The sequence below is a fragment of the Doryrhamphus excisus genome, chromosome 16 (assembly GCF_030265055.1).
Source record: "Doryrhamphus excisus isolate RoL2022-K1 chromosome 16, RoL_Dexc_1.0, whole genome shotgun sequence".
Lineage (NCBI taxonomy): Eukaryota > Metazoa > Chordata > Actinopteri > Syngnathiformes > Syngnathidae > Doryrhamphus > Doryrhamphus excisus.
The window spans coordinates 2,485,255-2,501,703 of NC_080481.1; the positions used below are offsets into that span (position 1 = coordinate 2,485,255).

At 36.2% G+C, this 16,449-nt stretch overlaps 1 protein-coding gene across 6 annotated transcripts in view; it reads left to right on the forward strand.

The window, feature by feature from the left end:
* Positions 1 to 16,449, forward strand: part of LOC131104516 (plakophilin-4-like) — a 44,585-nt gene that overhangs the window by 23,892 nt on the left and 4,244 nt on the right. For 4 of the 6 annotated variants that reach the window (XM_058051802.1, XM_058051804.1, XM_058051803.1 and 1 more), the window contains exons 11-21: positions 1,975 to 2,188; positions 3,858 to 4,041; positions 5,778 to 5,895; positions 7,014 to 7,208; positions 7,272 to 7,445; positions 9,446 to 9,596; positions 9,661 to 9,853; positions 9,938 to 10,022; positions 11,956 to 12,073; positions 12,147 to 12,278; positions 16,375 to 16,448. In XM_058051802.1, coding sequence (XP_057907785.1) covers positions 1,975 to 2,188; positions 3,858 to 4,041; positions 5,778 to 5,895; positions 7,014 to 7,208; positions 7,272 to 7,445; positions 9,446 to 9,596; positions 9,661 to 9,853; positions 9,938 to 10,022; positions 11,956 to 12,073; positions 12,147 to 12,278; positions 16,375 to 16,448 — 1,638 coding nt within the window. Of the gene's footprint in view, positions 1 to 1,974; positions 2,189 to 3,857; positions 4,042 to 5,777; positions 5,896 to 7,013; positions 7,446 to 9,445; positions 9,597 to 9,660; positions 9,854 to 9,937; positions 10,023 to 11,955; positions 12,074 to 12,146; positions 12,279 to 16,374; position 16,449 lie in introns of all 6 variants that reach the window. The other 2 variants (XM_058051801.1, XM_058051800.1) reach the window with 1 other exon arrangement.

The window sequence follows — 16,449 nt, forward strand, 5'->3', positions numbered from 1 at the left end:
CCTGCGACTTATACTCCAGAGCGACTTATAAATGAAAAAAAACTGTTTATGTTACATAAACACTGGACACGGTGGTCGAGTGGTTAGCGCGCAGACCTCACAGCTAGGAGACCCGAGTTCAATCCCACCCTCGGCCATCTCTGTGTGGAGTTTGCATGTTCTCCCCGTGCATGCGTGAGTTTTCTCCGGGTACTTCGGTTTCCTCCCACATTCCAAAAACATGCTAGGTTAATTAGCGACTCCAAATTGTCCATAGGTATGAATGTGAGTGTGAATGGTTGTTTGTCTATATGTGCCCTGTGATTGGCTGGCCACCAGTCCAGGGTGTACCCCGCCTCTTGCCCGAAGACAGCTGGGATAGGCTCCAGCACCCCCCGCGACCCTCGTGAGGATAAGCGGTAGAAAATGAATGAATGAATAATTATAACATTATTTTATTGTCATATTTTTGTCACTTATGTTTTACTTTATGTTTTTCTCCATAATTATGCATTTTTGGCCTTGTGCGACTTATACTCTGGAGCGACTTATAGTCCAGAAAATACGGTATACGTTTTCCCGCAGTTAATATTCCAAAACTTGCAACTTTATTTGTTGTTTTGTTTGTGTTTCATAATATTAGGACTTTAATATCAAACTTTCTGCGACTAAAATTGCACAAATTAGATTATATTTTCACTTCATTCTTGTAAAATTGATATATTTTTTTTCATTTTTGCTGTTGTTGGTTTCATTTCCTTGTTAAATTACCGTATTTTCCGAAGTATAAGTCACACTTAGACTCGCAAAAAATGCGACTTATACTCCAGTGCGACTTATGTATGTTTTTTTGTACATAATTATGCGTTTTTGGCCTTACGGTATACATTTTCCTGCCGTTAATATTCCAAAAATTGCAACTTTATTTGTTGTTTTGTGTTTCATAATATTTAATTGATATATTTGATATTTTTTTTTCATTTTTGCTGTTGTTGGTTTAATTTCCTTGTTAAATTACCGCATTTTCCGGACTATAAGTCACACTTTTTTCGTAGGTTGGCTGTTCCTGCGACTTATACTCCAGAGTGACTTGTAGTCCAGAAAATACGGTATACATTTTCCCGCAAAAAATGCGACTTATGTATGTTTTTTTATCCCTAATTATGAATTTTTGGCCTTGTACGACTTATACTCCGGAGCGACTTATAGTCCAGAAAATACGGTATACGTTTTCCTGCAGTTAATATTCCGAAAATTGCAACTTTATTTGTTGTTTTGTTTGTGTTTCATAATATTAGGACTTAAATAAATAACTTTCTGCTATGAAAATTGCACAAATTAGATTATATTTTCACTTCATTCTTGTAAAATTGAAATAAATACTGTTTTTTTTTTTATTTTTGCTATTGTTGGTTTCATTTTCTTGTTAAATTATGTTTTTGGAATGTGCCGCAGGCTGCATTTTGGACACCTGCATGCTCGTACAATAGAATTTGTAATAAACTGTTTACATTTATGTCGTAATAATGAAGTCATGATCACTATACTCATGCTTCATATCTATTTAATACAACAAACGTCAACTAAAAGCCCTTTTTGTGTCTAAATGTAGTGGGTGTGGCTTAAACACCGCAAACGAGGGAATGTTGTGGACTTGGATGACCCGCTACTGGTTATGTTTGTGTCTTCTCACCACCTGTAACTCCATGCCGTCTCACAGAGAGTCTATAAGTACATTCTCTGCTTTTCACTTTAGTGAGAAGCGAGCAAACTTTGAGCCAATGCGCCTGTTCCGACTAAAGTTGATAAAGCATCGGCGCCAAATGTGTCCTCTTCTTATTTCTCTCCTTCCTGTGCAATAAATAACTACAGCAGAGTGATGCTATTCGGTTTTTCAGGTGTCCTTTGTTGCCGTCTGGGTACACAACGTGCTCAGACACCAACACAACAATGTATCTGTATGGAGATTTAAAGCATTCTCATTGGTCCGTACAGGTGTGCCACCTTGGAGGTATTCAGCATCTGGTGGACTTGCTGGACAACAAGGCGGCCGAGGTGCAGAAGAGCGCCTGCGGGGCCTTGAGGAACCTCGTGTATGGAAAAGCCACAGACAACAACAAAGTGGCGCTGAGGAACTGTGGCGGCGTCCCTGCGCTGTTGCGCCTCCTCAGGAAGACCACAGACAATGAAGTTCGGGAGTTGGTGACTGGTACGTCTTTCATACTTGGGCCGTGTCGTGTTCCAATTCACACACTTACTCGCGTACTTACTTCAGTCTATCATGGTTGAATATGGCCTGCATGGTGCACGAGTGGTTAGCGCGCAAGCCTCACAGCTAGGAGACCCGAGTTAAATTCCACCCTCGGCCATCTCTGTGTGGAGTTTGCATATAATAATCCACACAGAGATGGCCGAGGGTGGAATTGAACCCTGGTCTCCTAGCTCTGTGGTCTGCGTGCTAACCACTCATCCGCCGTGCAGCCCTTTTATTTTATTTTATTTTATTTTATTTTATTTTATTTTATTTTATTTTATTTTATTTTATTTTATTTTATTTTAGCCTATCCCAGCTGTCTTCGGGCGAGAGGCGGCGTACACAAACTGGACTGGTGGCCAGCCAATCCCAGGGCACATATAGACAAACAACCATTCACACTCACATTCATACCTATGGACAATTTGGAGTGGCCAATTAACCTAGCATGTTTTTGGAATGTGGGAGGAAACCGGAGTACCCGGAGAAAACCCACGCATGCACGGGGAGAACATGCAAACTCCATACCGAGATGGCCGAGGATGGAATTGAACCCTGGTGTCCTAGCTCTGAGGTCTGCGTGCTCACCACTCAACCTCCGTGCAGCCATTTTATTTTATTTAATTTTATATTATTTTATTTTATTTTATTTTATTTTGGAATTTTATTTTTTGGGGAATTTTAGTTTATATGAAATATTTTTATTTTATTTTATATGGAATGTGGGAGGAAAGTGGAGTACCCGGAGAAAACCCACGCATGCACGGGGAGAACATGCAAACTCCACACAGAGATGGCCGAGGGTGGAATTGAACCCTGGTCTACTAGCTCTGAGGTCTTTGTGCTAACCACTCAATCGCCGTGCAGCCCTTTTATTTTATTTTATTTTATTTTTATGGAATTTTTTTTTTTGATTTTTTTTTATTTAATTTTATTTGGAATTTTAGTTTATTTGGAATTTTAGTTTATATGAAATATTTTTTTTATTTTATATGGAATGTGGGAGGAAACCGGAGTACCCGGAGAAAACCCACGCAAACACGGGGAGAACATGCAAACTCCACACAGAGATGGCCGAGGGTGGAATTGAACCCTGGTCTCCTCGCTGTGCACGCTAACCATTCGCTTGCTTTGCAGCCCATTTTCTGTATTGATTTTTTAATTTTCTACCACTTATCCTCACGAGGGTTGCAGGGTTTTCTATATTCAATCTATGAAAATATTAATTATAAATAAGGGATCCTACTTTGGAAGCAATTAACCATAATAATGAAAGGATTACTGTCATGGATTCGGGACAGTCAATGTTATTTAAGGGATGCGGGATGAGTTCAAATGCACTAGGACACCTTGACATCCCTCTTGGGAATGCAGGGTGGGTCTCCATTGATTGGGAAACTGTCCAAAGTAGCAGCGTGCCGTGTTTGTCGGCTGTTCCGTGGGAAGAGAGAGTGGCAGCGGCTCAAACTCTCAGCGCGTTGCGTTGGCAGAGCACGCTGGCGCCGTGGTCGGGACAGATGCTCTGGAAGAACAGGATGTCACCGGTGGTGCTGCAGCCGCATATTGTTTCATACGGGCAATTTATGCACGCACGTCTAGTTCTTCCCTGCCTGCACCCACCCAGGTGTCCTGTGGAACCTCTCCTCCTGCGACGCGGTGAAAATGACCATCATTCGCGACGCCATGACCACGCTGACCAACACGGTTGTCATCCCCCACTCGGGCTGGAGCAGCGTCTCGCACCGTGACGAGCACAAGATCAAGTTTCAGTCCTCCATGCTGCTGCGAAACACCACCGGCTGTCTAAGGTGAGACGCGCACCACCCGTGTCAGGAGCTTAGACGATCAGGGGTCTCAAACTCAATTTACTTGGGGGCCACTGGAGCTCGGGTCTGGGGGAGACTGGGCCGCATCAGGTTTTCAAAAAAAAAAAAAAATGCATTTATTAAAAACAAAAAAATTAATAAACTTTGCTTTGGTTCCGATTTTCTACAAGAAAAGCTCTGATAAAATATTCCACTGTTCTCAAATATCTTATTTTTCATTTTTCTACACAAAATAAGATCAAGAATAAAGAAAATCAAAAAATCCGTAATAAATAAATATAATAATAAAACAGCAAATAATTAAAAATTAATAAACCACATATAGTTGGTGGGTAGACAAATGATTTTTTTCATATTAAAATGAACAAAACATTATTAGAGCCCTGTAGACGTGACAAAACACGACTATAGACTATAGTTTTTTTATTTACAACATATTGCGCAACTGCAGAGTCTTGAGACACATGCTAACTCGCAAACTAGAGAGCTAGCGACCTAAACGGTAGCCTTCAAGTTATTTCCTTTCAACTTAAATAGCCAAAAACTTACCACTTCCACACGGATAGGGAGGATAACTATTAACAGTTATTTAACCTTTAACATGAACATTAATCAAACGTAATAATTTTTTCTGGGTACATGATACCATACAGCATCCATATCAAACTATCCATATTAAACTTTCATATCAAGGCGGGAGCCTCAAACTAGTGTCCTGCAGGCCACATTTGGCCCGCGGGCCACTTGTTTGAGACCCCTGACCTAAACTAACAGTTTTAATATTTCAACCCTATCCTACTAAAATGATACTAAACTTACATACTAAAATTTTTCCTCATAATATCACACATTTATACTTATACTTTAATACCCTGGTGTTTTTGTATTTATTTACAAACTATTTGATATATCTCCTTGTCATAATGATGACGTTATTCCCATTTATTGACTTTACTCTTGTAGTATTCCAACTTTTTCCGCACACTAATTTTCCAAAAATTCAAACTTCTATTGTTGATTTTTTGTTCTCATATTACAACTTAAAAAATGGTAATGGTAATGGTTTTATTTCATTTGAACATGCATCAGATTACAATTGAGTGCATCCCATAATCAGTTCCCAGTTCCACATGTCCAAAAGGAGTAGGAAGAAGCAAAGCTTATTAAATCCTACCCCTCCATCTGGTACTTTTATAATGAGTAACTCTTACATTTGTTCACTTCCTGCTTTCCTAATTTTAATTTTAATTTTAATTTTAATTTTAATTTTAATTTTAATTTTAATTTTAATTTTAATTTTAATTTTAATTTTAATTTTAATTTTAATTTTAATTTTAATTTTAATTTTAATTTTAATTTTTTTGGGTTTGTTTGTTAGTTTTTTTATTTTTAAAAAATTAAAAAAAAATCTTCTTTGATATCTTACCTTTTATAATACAAATTTTCTCGTTAGATTAAATTTTTTTAATTTCTTTTTGTTAATATTTTGACTTTATTCTTATAAAACTACTGCTGATGTTTCAATTTTTTAAGTATTTTATCGTTTCAGCCTCTCATGGGTGACTTGAATTTTGATTTTTATTTTAAAACACTGACTCGTTTCTGTGTGGACTAACAATATGCTACTTTTTAAAATAATGTAATCTGCGACCTGCCGCCTGCACGTGACCGGAATTGAGCGGAATAAATATTCGTGTGTGTGTGTGTGTGTGTGTCAGGAACCTGAGCTCCGCGGGGGAGGAGGCGAGGAGTCAGCTTCGCTGCTGTGAGGGTCTTGTCGACTCCCTGCTTCACATCCTGAAAGCTTGCGTGAACACCTCCGACTACGACAGCAAGGTGCATACACACGCCCGCTTGCATACACTCACTGTCAACTTTTAAAAAGGTTGAAAAAATAGTAGAGTGTGGTCAGACTTGGAGAAAATGCTACATAAGCACAGAGGAATAGATAAGTCAGCAATCTACACACCTCTTATCTCGGTTCCCTGCGTGTGCAGTGCCGGGATTGGAACGTAATCTAATCCACTGGGGTTGCATAGATTGGGATAAAATGCATGACAGCGGGTGGATATACATTTTTTAATGCTTCACTTGTGTGGATGAAATTTCTACTTTCCACGCATAAACATGGTTATATGTACATTTGGTAATGGTAATGGTTTCATTTCATTTGAACATGCATCAGATTACAATTGAATGCATCCCATAATCAGTTCCCAGTTCCACATGTCCAAAAGGAGTAGGAAGAAGCAAAGCTTATTAAATCCTACCCCTCCATCTGGTACTTTTACAATCAGTAACTGTTACATTTGTTCACTTCCTGCTTTCATAATATAATTTTTTATTTTTATTTTTATTTTTATTTTTATTTTTATTTTTATTTTTATTTTTATTTTTATTTTTATTTTTATTTTTATTTTTATTTTTATTTTTATTTTTATTTTTATTTTTATTTTTATTTTTATTTTTATTTTTATTTTTATTTTTTCTTCACTTCCTGCTTTCCTAATATAGTTTATTTTTTATTTTTTATTTTCATTAAATTTTAAATTTTAAATTTTAAATTTTGATTTAAAATTTTGAATTTTGAATTTTGAATTTTAAATTTTAAATTTTAAATTTTAAATTTTAAATTTTAAATTTTAAATTTTAAATTTAAAATTTTAAATTTTAAATTTTAAATTTTAAATTTTAAATTTTAAATTTTAAATTTTAAATTTTTATCCCAGGTGTCTTCAGGTGAGAGGACTGGTGGCCAGCCAATCACAGGGCACATATTGACAAACAACCATTCACACTCACATTCATACCTATGGACAATATGGAGTCGCCAATTAACGTAGCATGTTTTTGGAATGTGGGAGGAAACTCCACACAGAGATGGCCGAGGGCGCGCAAACCACTCGACCACCGTGCAGCCCTCAGTGAAATGATGTAATTATAATTTCCTGCAGATTGTGGAGAACAGCGTGTGCGCTCTGAGGAACCTTTCCTACCGCCTGGAAGTGGAGATGCCTTCCTCTCGTCTCCTCGGCAACCAGGAGCTGGACACCCTCCTGGGTTTCTCCTCCCCGGCCAAGGAGCTGGACTACATCTGCTGGGGCAAGAGGAGGCGCGGGAGGAAGAGGAGCAGCTGGCCAGACGAGAAAGTAAACAAAGTTTCATCTTTTGGAGGGAAGGCAAGCAGTGTCCGGTTGTATGTGTCGTTGCAGTGGGACGGCATGGGCCCCATTCCTGGCTTCTCCCAGCCCCCGAGGGGTGCCGAGCTGCTGTGGCACCCCATGGTGGTGAAGCCATACCTCAACCTGCTAGCCGAGAGCTCCAACTCGGCCACGCTGGAGGGGGCTGCCGGGTCGCTGCAAAACCTGTCTGCCGGAAACTGGAAGGTGCGCTGACTCGAGTACATGTTGGCGTGATGCATTCAGGTGGTCTTCGAGTTACTAACGATTCCCTTTGTAAGTCCAATTTAATGGAAGTTGGAAATGACACTTAAGTCACAGGAAGTACAACATAAAGTACAAGACGAAATGCAACGATTCTTTACTATGCTGCTTAGTTATTAAGAGGAACAACAATGGGAGCAGATCCTTTAACATGCTCAAGGATTAGATCAAGGGGTGTCCAAACTTTAGTGAAAAATCAAAGGACTTTTTTGTTAAGCAAAACAAGGAGATATGCTAATAGGTTATATATTTCAATAAAAAAACTATATTATAAATTATTTTTTTATTATATTTATACATTTATAAATTTATTAAAATAAATATTTTGACTTAATATATATTACATAAAATATTACATAATATTTTAACTTTCCCACCAACCTAATTTAATTTGTTGTGTTTGTTTCTCATAATATTACGACTTTTAAAATATATTTTTTTCAAAATGATAATTTTTTATTACCATACAATTGCAACTTATTTTATTTTCAGAATATTTGTATTTTGACTTTATTCTATAAAAATTACAGCTGTTTTTTCGTCATTTCTGCATTTTTTTTAATTTTCAAATTATTTTAACTTTCATCTTGTAATTATGATTTTATTCAGTATAATATTTAGAATTTATTTTCATCTTATTGTAACTTTTTCTGCAACCTGATTTTTCAAAAATTACAACTTTGTTGTTTTCTTTGTTTCTCATATTATAATTGAAAAACATTTTTAATAACTTTCCCCCAACCTAATTCAATTTGTTTTTTGTTTCTCATAATATTACGACTTTTAAAATATATTTTTTTCAAAATGATATTTTTTTATTACCATACAATTGCAATTAATTTTATTTTGACAATATTCATATTTTGACTTTATAAAAATACAGCTGTTTTTTCATCATTTCTGCATTTTTTTTAATTTTCAAATTATTTTTACTTTCATCTTGTAATTATGATTTTATTCAGCATAATATTTAGAATTTATTTTCATCATATTGTAACTTTTTCTGCAACCTGATTTTTCAAAAATTACAACTTTGTTGTTTTCTTTGTTTCTCATATTATAATTGAAAAACATTTTTTAATAACTTCCCCCCAACCTAATTCAATTTGTTTTTTGTTTCTCATAATACTACGACTTTTAAAATATATTTGTTTCAAAATGAGAATTTTTATTACCATACAATTTCAACTTATTTTATTTTGACAATATTCATATTTTGACTTTATAAAAATTACAGCTGTTTTTTGTCATTTCTGCATTTTTTAAAAATTTTCGAATTATTTTAACTTTCATCTTGTAATTATGATTTTATTCAGCATAATATTTAGAATTTATTTTCATCATATTGTAACATTTTTTGGAACCTAATTGTTCAAAAATAAAACGTTGTTTTATTTGTTTCTCATATTATAATCAAAAAAAAATAATTAATCAATTTCAGGCTGCTAAAATGATGTTGTTTATTAATAATATAAATGTCTTGTAAAATTAAAAAATTTCTTGTAATATTTACACTTTATATTACAACTTTGTTTTCTTTGTTTCTCATATTATAATTGAAAACATTTTTTAAATCAATTTCAGGCTGCTAAAATTATGTTGTTTTTAATAATATAAATGTTCTTGTAAAAATAAAATTTTTCTTGTAATATTTACATTTTATTCTTGAAAAATTACTGCAGATTTCATTTCTTTTATTAAATTTTTTGTTAAATTATATTTTAAGAACAAGCAATGGGCCAATAAATTAAAAATTGTAAAGAGTAAAAACGCCTACAACTCTCATGTTTACTGACCAAAATTCAGTTTTTAATAGATTTTTGGGCGCATGTAAAACGAGGACCACCTGTATTTTATGAGCTTTGTGTAGCAAAGATTAGACGTGTTTCACTGAACCAGGATTCCACGAGCATATTAAAAATATGGTGTTGTTGCGTGTACAGTTCTCGGCCTACATCCGAGCAGCGGTACGCAAAGAGAAAGGTTTGCCCATCCTGGTGGAGCTGCTGAGGATGGACAACGACCGCGTCGTCTGCTCCGTCGCCACCGCTCTCCGCAACATGGCCCTCGATGGCCGTAACAAGGAGCTTATAGGTACACATACACACATACACAAATGTCCACAAAACACAAACGTAAACAATGTGTCACTCGGCAGGAAAGTACGCCATGCGGGATCTAATCAATCGACTGCCTGGTGGGAATCCATCGGTGCTGTCGGATGACACAGTGGCGTCCGTCTGCTGCACGCTGCACGAAGTCGCCAGTCGCAACATGGAGAACGCCAAAGCTCTGGCCGACAGCGGCGGCATCGACAAGCTAGTGGATATCAGCAAAGGACGGGGCAGAGGGTGCGAAAACAGCCGTAGAACACGAATATATAGATACAGAATATATAGATGGCAGATTGACATATGTGTGTGGTCCTGTCACAGGTACTCCATGAAGGTTATGAAAGCAGCGGCTCAGGTGTTGAACACGTTGTGGCAGTACAGAGAGCTGAGGACGCTCTACAAGCAGGTCAGCGGCTGTGAAGGCGCCGAAGTCGCTCTTGCAGTTTGGCCTCGTTTTCGGAATGACGTCATCAGAGTCCGAGAAAATATGTTTATATAACAAATATTACATTTGCAGCCTTGTCGCTATCGTGGAATAGTAGACACTCAACTCACATACTGTAGAAATCCTCCCCCTGAGAACTCCAAGTGGGTTTCGAATACGGGAGAAGGGAATCTTAAAGAACCAAATTATAGAATGAGAACCAGATTGTTTATTCCTGACAACAATACCGAATACAGACGTCCGGGATTATCTGCAGTCCCTGTATGCCTACAAGTAAGCGGGTCTTATTGCAGTCCCTGTATGCCTACAAGTAAGCGGGTCTTATTACTGAGAACCACTGCCCTACAATTCTCACCTTGTAGAAATCCTCCCCCTGAGGACTCTTAAGTGGGTTTCGAATAGAGGATAAGGGAATCTTAAAGAACCAAATTATAGAATGAGAACAGACGTCCGGGCTTATCTGCAGTCCCTGTATGCCTACAAGTAAGCGGGTCTTATTACAGTCCCTGTATGCCTACAAGTAAGCGTGTCTTATTACTGAGAACCACTGCCCTACAATTCTCACCTTGTAGAAATCCTCACCCTGAGGACTCTTAAGTGGGTTTCGAATAGAGGATAAGGGAGTCTTAAAGAACCAAATTATAGAATGAGAACCAGATTGTTTATTCCTGACAACAATACCCAATACAGACGTTCGAGCTTATCTGCAGTCCCTGTATACCTACAAGTAAATGGGTCTTATTACTGAGAACCACTGCCCTACAATTCTCACCTTGTAGAAATCCTCCCCCTGAGGACTCTTAAGTGGGTTTGGAATACAGGATAAGGGAATCTTAAAGAACCAAATTATAGAATGAGAACCAGATTGTTTATTCCTGACAACAATACCTAATACAGACATCCGGGCTTATCTGCATTCCCTGTATGCCTACAAGTAAGCGGGTCTTATTACTGATAACCACTGCCCTACAATTCTCACCTTGTAGAAATCCTCCCCTTGAGGACTCTAAGTGGGTTTCAAATAGAGTATAAAGGAATCTTAAAGAACCAAATTATAGAATGAGAACCAGATTGTTTATTCCTGACAACAATACCTAATACAGACGTCCGGGCTTATCTGCAGTCCCTGTATGTCTACAAGTAAGCAGGTCTTATTGCAGTCCCTGTATGCCTACGAGTAAGCATGTCTTATTACAGTCCCTGTATGCCTACAAGTAAGCGTGTCTTATTACAGTCCCTGTATGCCTACAAGTAAGAGGGTCTTATTACTGAGAACCACTGTCCTACAATTCTCACCTTGTAGAAATCCTCCCTCTGAGGACTCTTAAGTGGGTTTCGAATAGAGGATAAGGGAATCTTAAAGAACCAAATTATAGAATGAGAACCAGATTGTTTATTCCTGACAACAATACCTAGTTCAGACGTCCGGGCTTATCTGCAGTCCCTGTATGCCTACAAGTAAGCGGGTCTTATTACAGCGCAGCTGCAAAAAAACCACCCTTCCTTTCCCTGCCCGGCCTTTTATACACTCGAGGCTGGAGTCCTGAGGTTGGAGTCCTGGACCAATCAGCTTTCGCCACTGCCCTTGCTTGAACCGGTGGGCGTCCATCTACTGGCTTTGTCCTTTGCCGTCTGAAAGCTTCCTGTTTTGGAAAAAAAAAATCACTCAGATACTGTGAACATCCGGCAGCAACACAACATTTTAGCATGGCTACTATTTTGATGAAAAATATACTAAACCAAGTCGACGAGCTACCTTGAGAAACGTTTGTTTACTTCGCCTGTGACTATAAAAGTTTTTTTTGCTAACAATGAAGAACATAATTTCATAATAAATAATAAATGTACGCAAAGTTGAGTATTGACAGAGAATGGGTGTGAAATGTGTGTACAGGACGGGTGGAACTACACCCACTTTGTGACCCCGGTGTCCACCTTGGAGCGAGAACACTACCGTTCCCAGCCGACACTCCCCACCAGTCCCATCCACATGCCCCCCGTCATCCAATCCGGTAGGAAACTACAATGTAGAAGAGACTAAGACTCTTCAGAACTAAGACTAACTTACTGTGTGTTCTTTCTCAGGTGGGAGTGCTACGTCCTCACCAGCCATGCTCGGGATCAGGAGGCACAGCTCAAACTACCCGAGAGCGCAGTCGTCTATGCAACTGGACACGTACTATGGAGATGACAGTTTACACAAACGTCAGTACACAGGTGTGTATTAACGTAGATGCACACTTCATTGACCACGAGATGCATTCAGGGACATTCCAAACATCACAACATCTTTATCATGCGTGTATGTGAGGTTTAGATAAACAGGAAGCATATTCTTGTCGCTCACTAACCTAACTTTTACTGAGGAAGTACAGTTTGCTGCATTCAAGTAAACTCGGAAATCCCAGATAATACATTTACACTCAATACTAAGCATACTAACACACTAATGTTAGCATGTTAACATCAAGCATAATAGTGCTAAGTGTGATTCAATTCATATTCATGAAAATCACAAAAAACGCTAGCATACCCATGTTGACATGCTAGCAATGCTAAGTGCTTGTAACTGTCAATTATGTTAGCATACTAACATACTAATGTTAGCATGCTAACACCAAGTATAATAGTGCTAAGTGTGATTAAATTCATATTCATGAAAATCACAAAAAAAACGCTAGCATACCCATGTTGACATGCTAGCAATGCTAACATACAAACACCTATTTATGAAAATGGCTAAATGCTACTATGTTAATGTTAGCTTGATAGCAATGGTAACATGTCAATGTTAGGATGCTAAGTGTTTGTGTTAATTATGTTAGCATACTAACATACTAATGTTAGCATGCTAACACCAAGTATAATAGTGCTAAGTGTGATTAAATTCATATTCATGAAAATCACAAAAAACACTAGCATACCCATGTTGACATGCTAGCAATGCTAACATATAAACACCTATCTATGAAAATGGCTAAAATGCTACTATGTTAATGTTAGCTTGATAGCAATGGTAACATGTCAATGTTAGGATGCTAAGTGTTTGTGTTAATTATGTTAGCATACTAACATGCTAATGTTGGCATGCTAACACCAAGCATAATAGTGCTAAGTGTGATTAAATTCATATTCATGACAATCACAACAAAACGCTAGCATACCCATGTTGACATGCTAACAATGCTAACATACAAACACCTATCTATTAAAATGGCTAAAATGCTACTATGTTAATATTAGCTTCCTAGCAATGGTAACATGCCAATGTTAGGATGCTAAGTGTTTGTAAGTGTTTATGTTAGCATATTAAAATACTAATGTTAGCATGCTAACACCAAGCATAATAGTGCTAAGTGTGATTAAATTCATATTCATGAAAATCACAAAAAAACGCTAGCATACCCATGTTGACTTGCTAGCAATGCTAACATACGAACACCTATCTATGAAAATGGCTAAAATGCTACTATGTTAATATTAGCTTGCTCGCAATGGTAACATGTCAATGTTAGGATGCTAAGTGTTTGTAAGCGTTAATTATGTTAGCATACTAACATACTAATGTTAGCATGCTAACACCAAGCATAATAGTGCTAAGTGTGATTAAATTCATATTCATGAAAATCACAAAAAAACGCTAGTATACCCATGTTGACTTGCTAGCAATGCTAACATACGAACACCTATCTATAAAAATGGCTAAAATGCTACTATGTTAATATTAGCTTCCTAGCAATGGTAACATGCCAATTGTGGGATGCTAAGTGCTTGTAAGTGTTTATTATGTTAGCATACTAACATACTAATGTTAGCATGCTAACACCAAGCATAATAGTGCTAAGTGTGATTCAATTCATATTCATGAAAATCACAAAAAAACGCTAGCATACCCATGTTGACTTGCTAGCAATGCTAACATACGAACACCTATCTATGAAAATGGCTAAAATGCTCCTATGTTAATATTAGCTTGCTAGCAATGGTAACATGCCAATGTTAGGATGCTAAGTGTTTGTGCTAACATACGAACACCTATCTATGAAAATGGCTAAAATGCTACTATGTTAATATTAGCTTCCTATCAATGGTAACATGCCAATGGTAGGATGCTAAGTGTTTGTGTTAATTATGTTAGCATACTAACATACTAATGTTGGCATGCTAACACCAAGCATAATAGTGCTAAGTGTGATTAAATTCATATTCATGAAAATCACAAAAAAACGCTAGCATACCCATGTTGACATGCTAGCAATGCTAACATACGAACACCTATCTATGAAAATGGCTAAAATGCTCCTATGTTAATATTAGCTTGCTAGCAATGGTAACATGCCAATGTTAGGATGCTAAGTGTTTGTGCTAACATACGAACACCTATCTATGAAAATGGCTAAAATGCTACTATGTTAATATTAGCTTCCTAGCAATGGTAACATGCCAATGTTAGGATGCTAAGTGTTTGTGTTAATTATGTTAGCATACTAACATACTAATGTTGGCATGCTAACACCAAGCATAATAGTGCTAAGTGTGATTAAATTCATATTCATGAAAATCACAAAAAAACGCTAGCATACCCATGTTGACATGCTAGCAATGCTAACATACAAACACCTATTTATGAAAATGGCTAAATGCTACTATGTTAACATTAGCTTGCTCGCAATGGTAACACGCCAATGTTAGGATGCTAAGTGCTTGTAACTGTCAATTATGTTAGCATACTAACATACTAATGTTAGCATGCTAACACCAAGCATAATAGTGCTAAGTGTGATTAAATTCATATTGATGAAAATCACAAAAAAACGCTAGCATACCCATGTTGACATGCTAGCGATGCTAACATACAAACACCTATCTATGAAAATGGCTAAAATGCTACTATGTTAATATTAGCTTGCTAGCAATGGTAACATGCCAATGTTAGGATGCTAAGTGTTTGTAATTGTTAATTATGTTAGCATAATAACATACTAATGTTAGCATGCTAACACCAAGTATAATAGTGCTAAGTGTGATTAAATTCATATTCATGAAAATCACAACAAAACGCTAGCATACCCATGTTGACATGCTAGCAATGCTAACATACGAACACCTATCTATGAAAATGGCTAAAATGCTACTATGTTAATGTTAGCTTGATAGCAATGGTAACATGCCAATATTAGGATGCTAAGTGTTTGTGTTAATTATGTTAGCATACTACAAAATTTGGCCAAAAGTGGGAAAGTTATATCCCGGTTCTTGTTGCTTATTTGTTTTTTTTGTTTTTTTAATTTTTAATTTTAGGGGGGCAAAATGTTCTTAAGCCCCCCTAAATAATTTGATATTTTTATTGATTTTTTCGTATTTTTTATTGATTTTTTAAATTGATTTTTTTAATACAAAAAAATATCTGACAAATTTCATACAATAGGCCAAAAGCAGGCTAATAAGCAAGCCAATAAGCAGGCTAATACTAGCCTACTACTACTACTACTAGTAGTAGTAGCAATAATCAGAAGAAGAATAATGATGATAGTAATAATAATAGGCTCATTAATAATATAATAATGATTATTACATCATTGATGACTGTCCATTGGACAGAATGGTTGCAGAGCTTGAGCAGCGGTTTTGCAGTGTAGATTGTGTGTACTTGTGTACATTTAATGGTGGCGTAAAACAATTGAGTATCTCTACCAAATCTGTCCAAAAGTGGGAAAGTAAAAATTAATTTTTAAATATTTTTTAATTTTTTAATTTTTAAATTTTTTAATTTTTTAATTTTTTAATTTTTTAATTTTTATTTTTTTATTTTTTTATTTTTTTATTTTTATTTTTTTATTTTTTATTATTATTTTTTTTATATTGTTATTTTTAATTTGTAAAATTTTTAATTTTTTAATGTTTTGATTTTTAAATTTTTAATTTTTAATTTTAAATTTTAAATTTTTTAAATTTTAAATTTTTTTTAATTTTTTAAATTTTTTTATTGTTTTATTTTTTATTTTTTATTTTTTATTTTTTATTTTTTATTTTTTTGGGGGGGGGGGATGTCTACTACAGTAATTCATATCCTGTACATCTCCAGTGGGCTAAGCCCCCCTTGTCCTCAGAACCTAGTAACCTCGTAGTTCCTTATCATCACCACTTGAAATCAGTCAATAATTGTGTCCACTAGATGTCGCCAAATATCCAGTAAAAGTCATAAAACGGCCCACATCATATTAGTACTTTAAGGTTTCCACCTGAATTGTTGTTACTATGTCATGTTCTAAATGCCAGGATTCACATCAAGGTTTTATTTATGGCTATTCAGGGTCAGACAACACTACCCCATATTTCATCGACACGTACTGCTCACAGTCTGGAGACAAGCTGAGGAGGTCCCAGG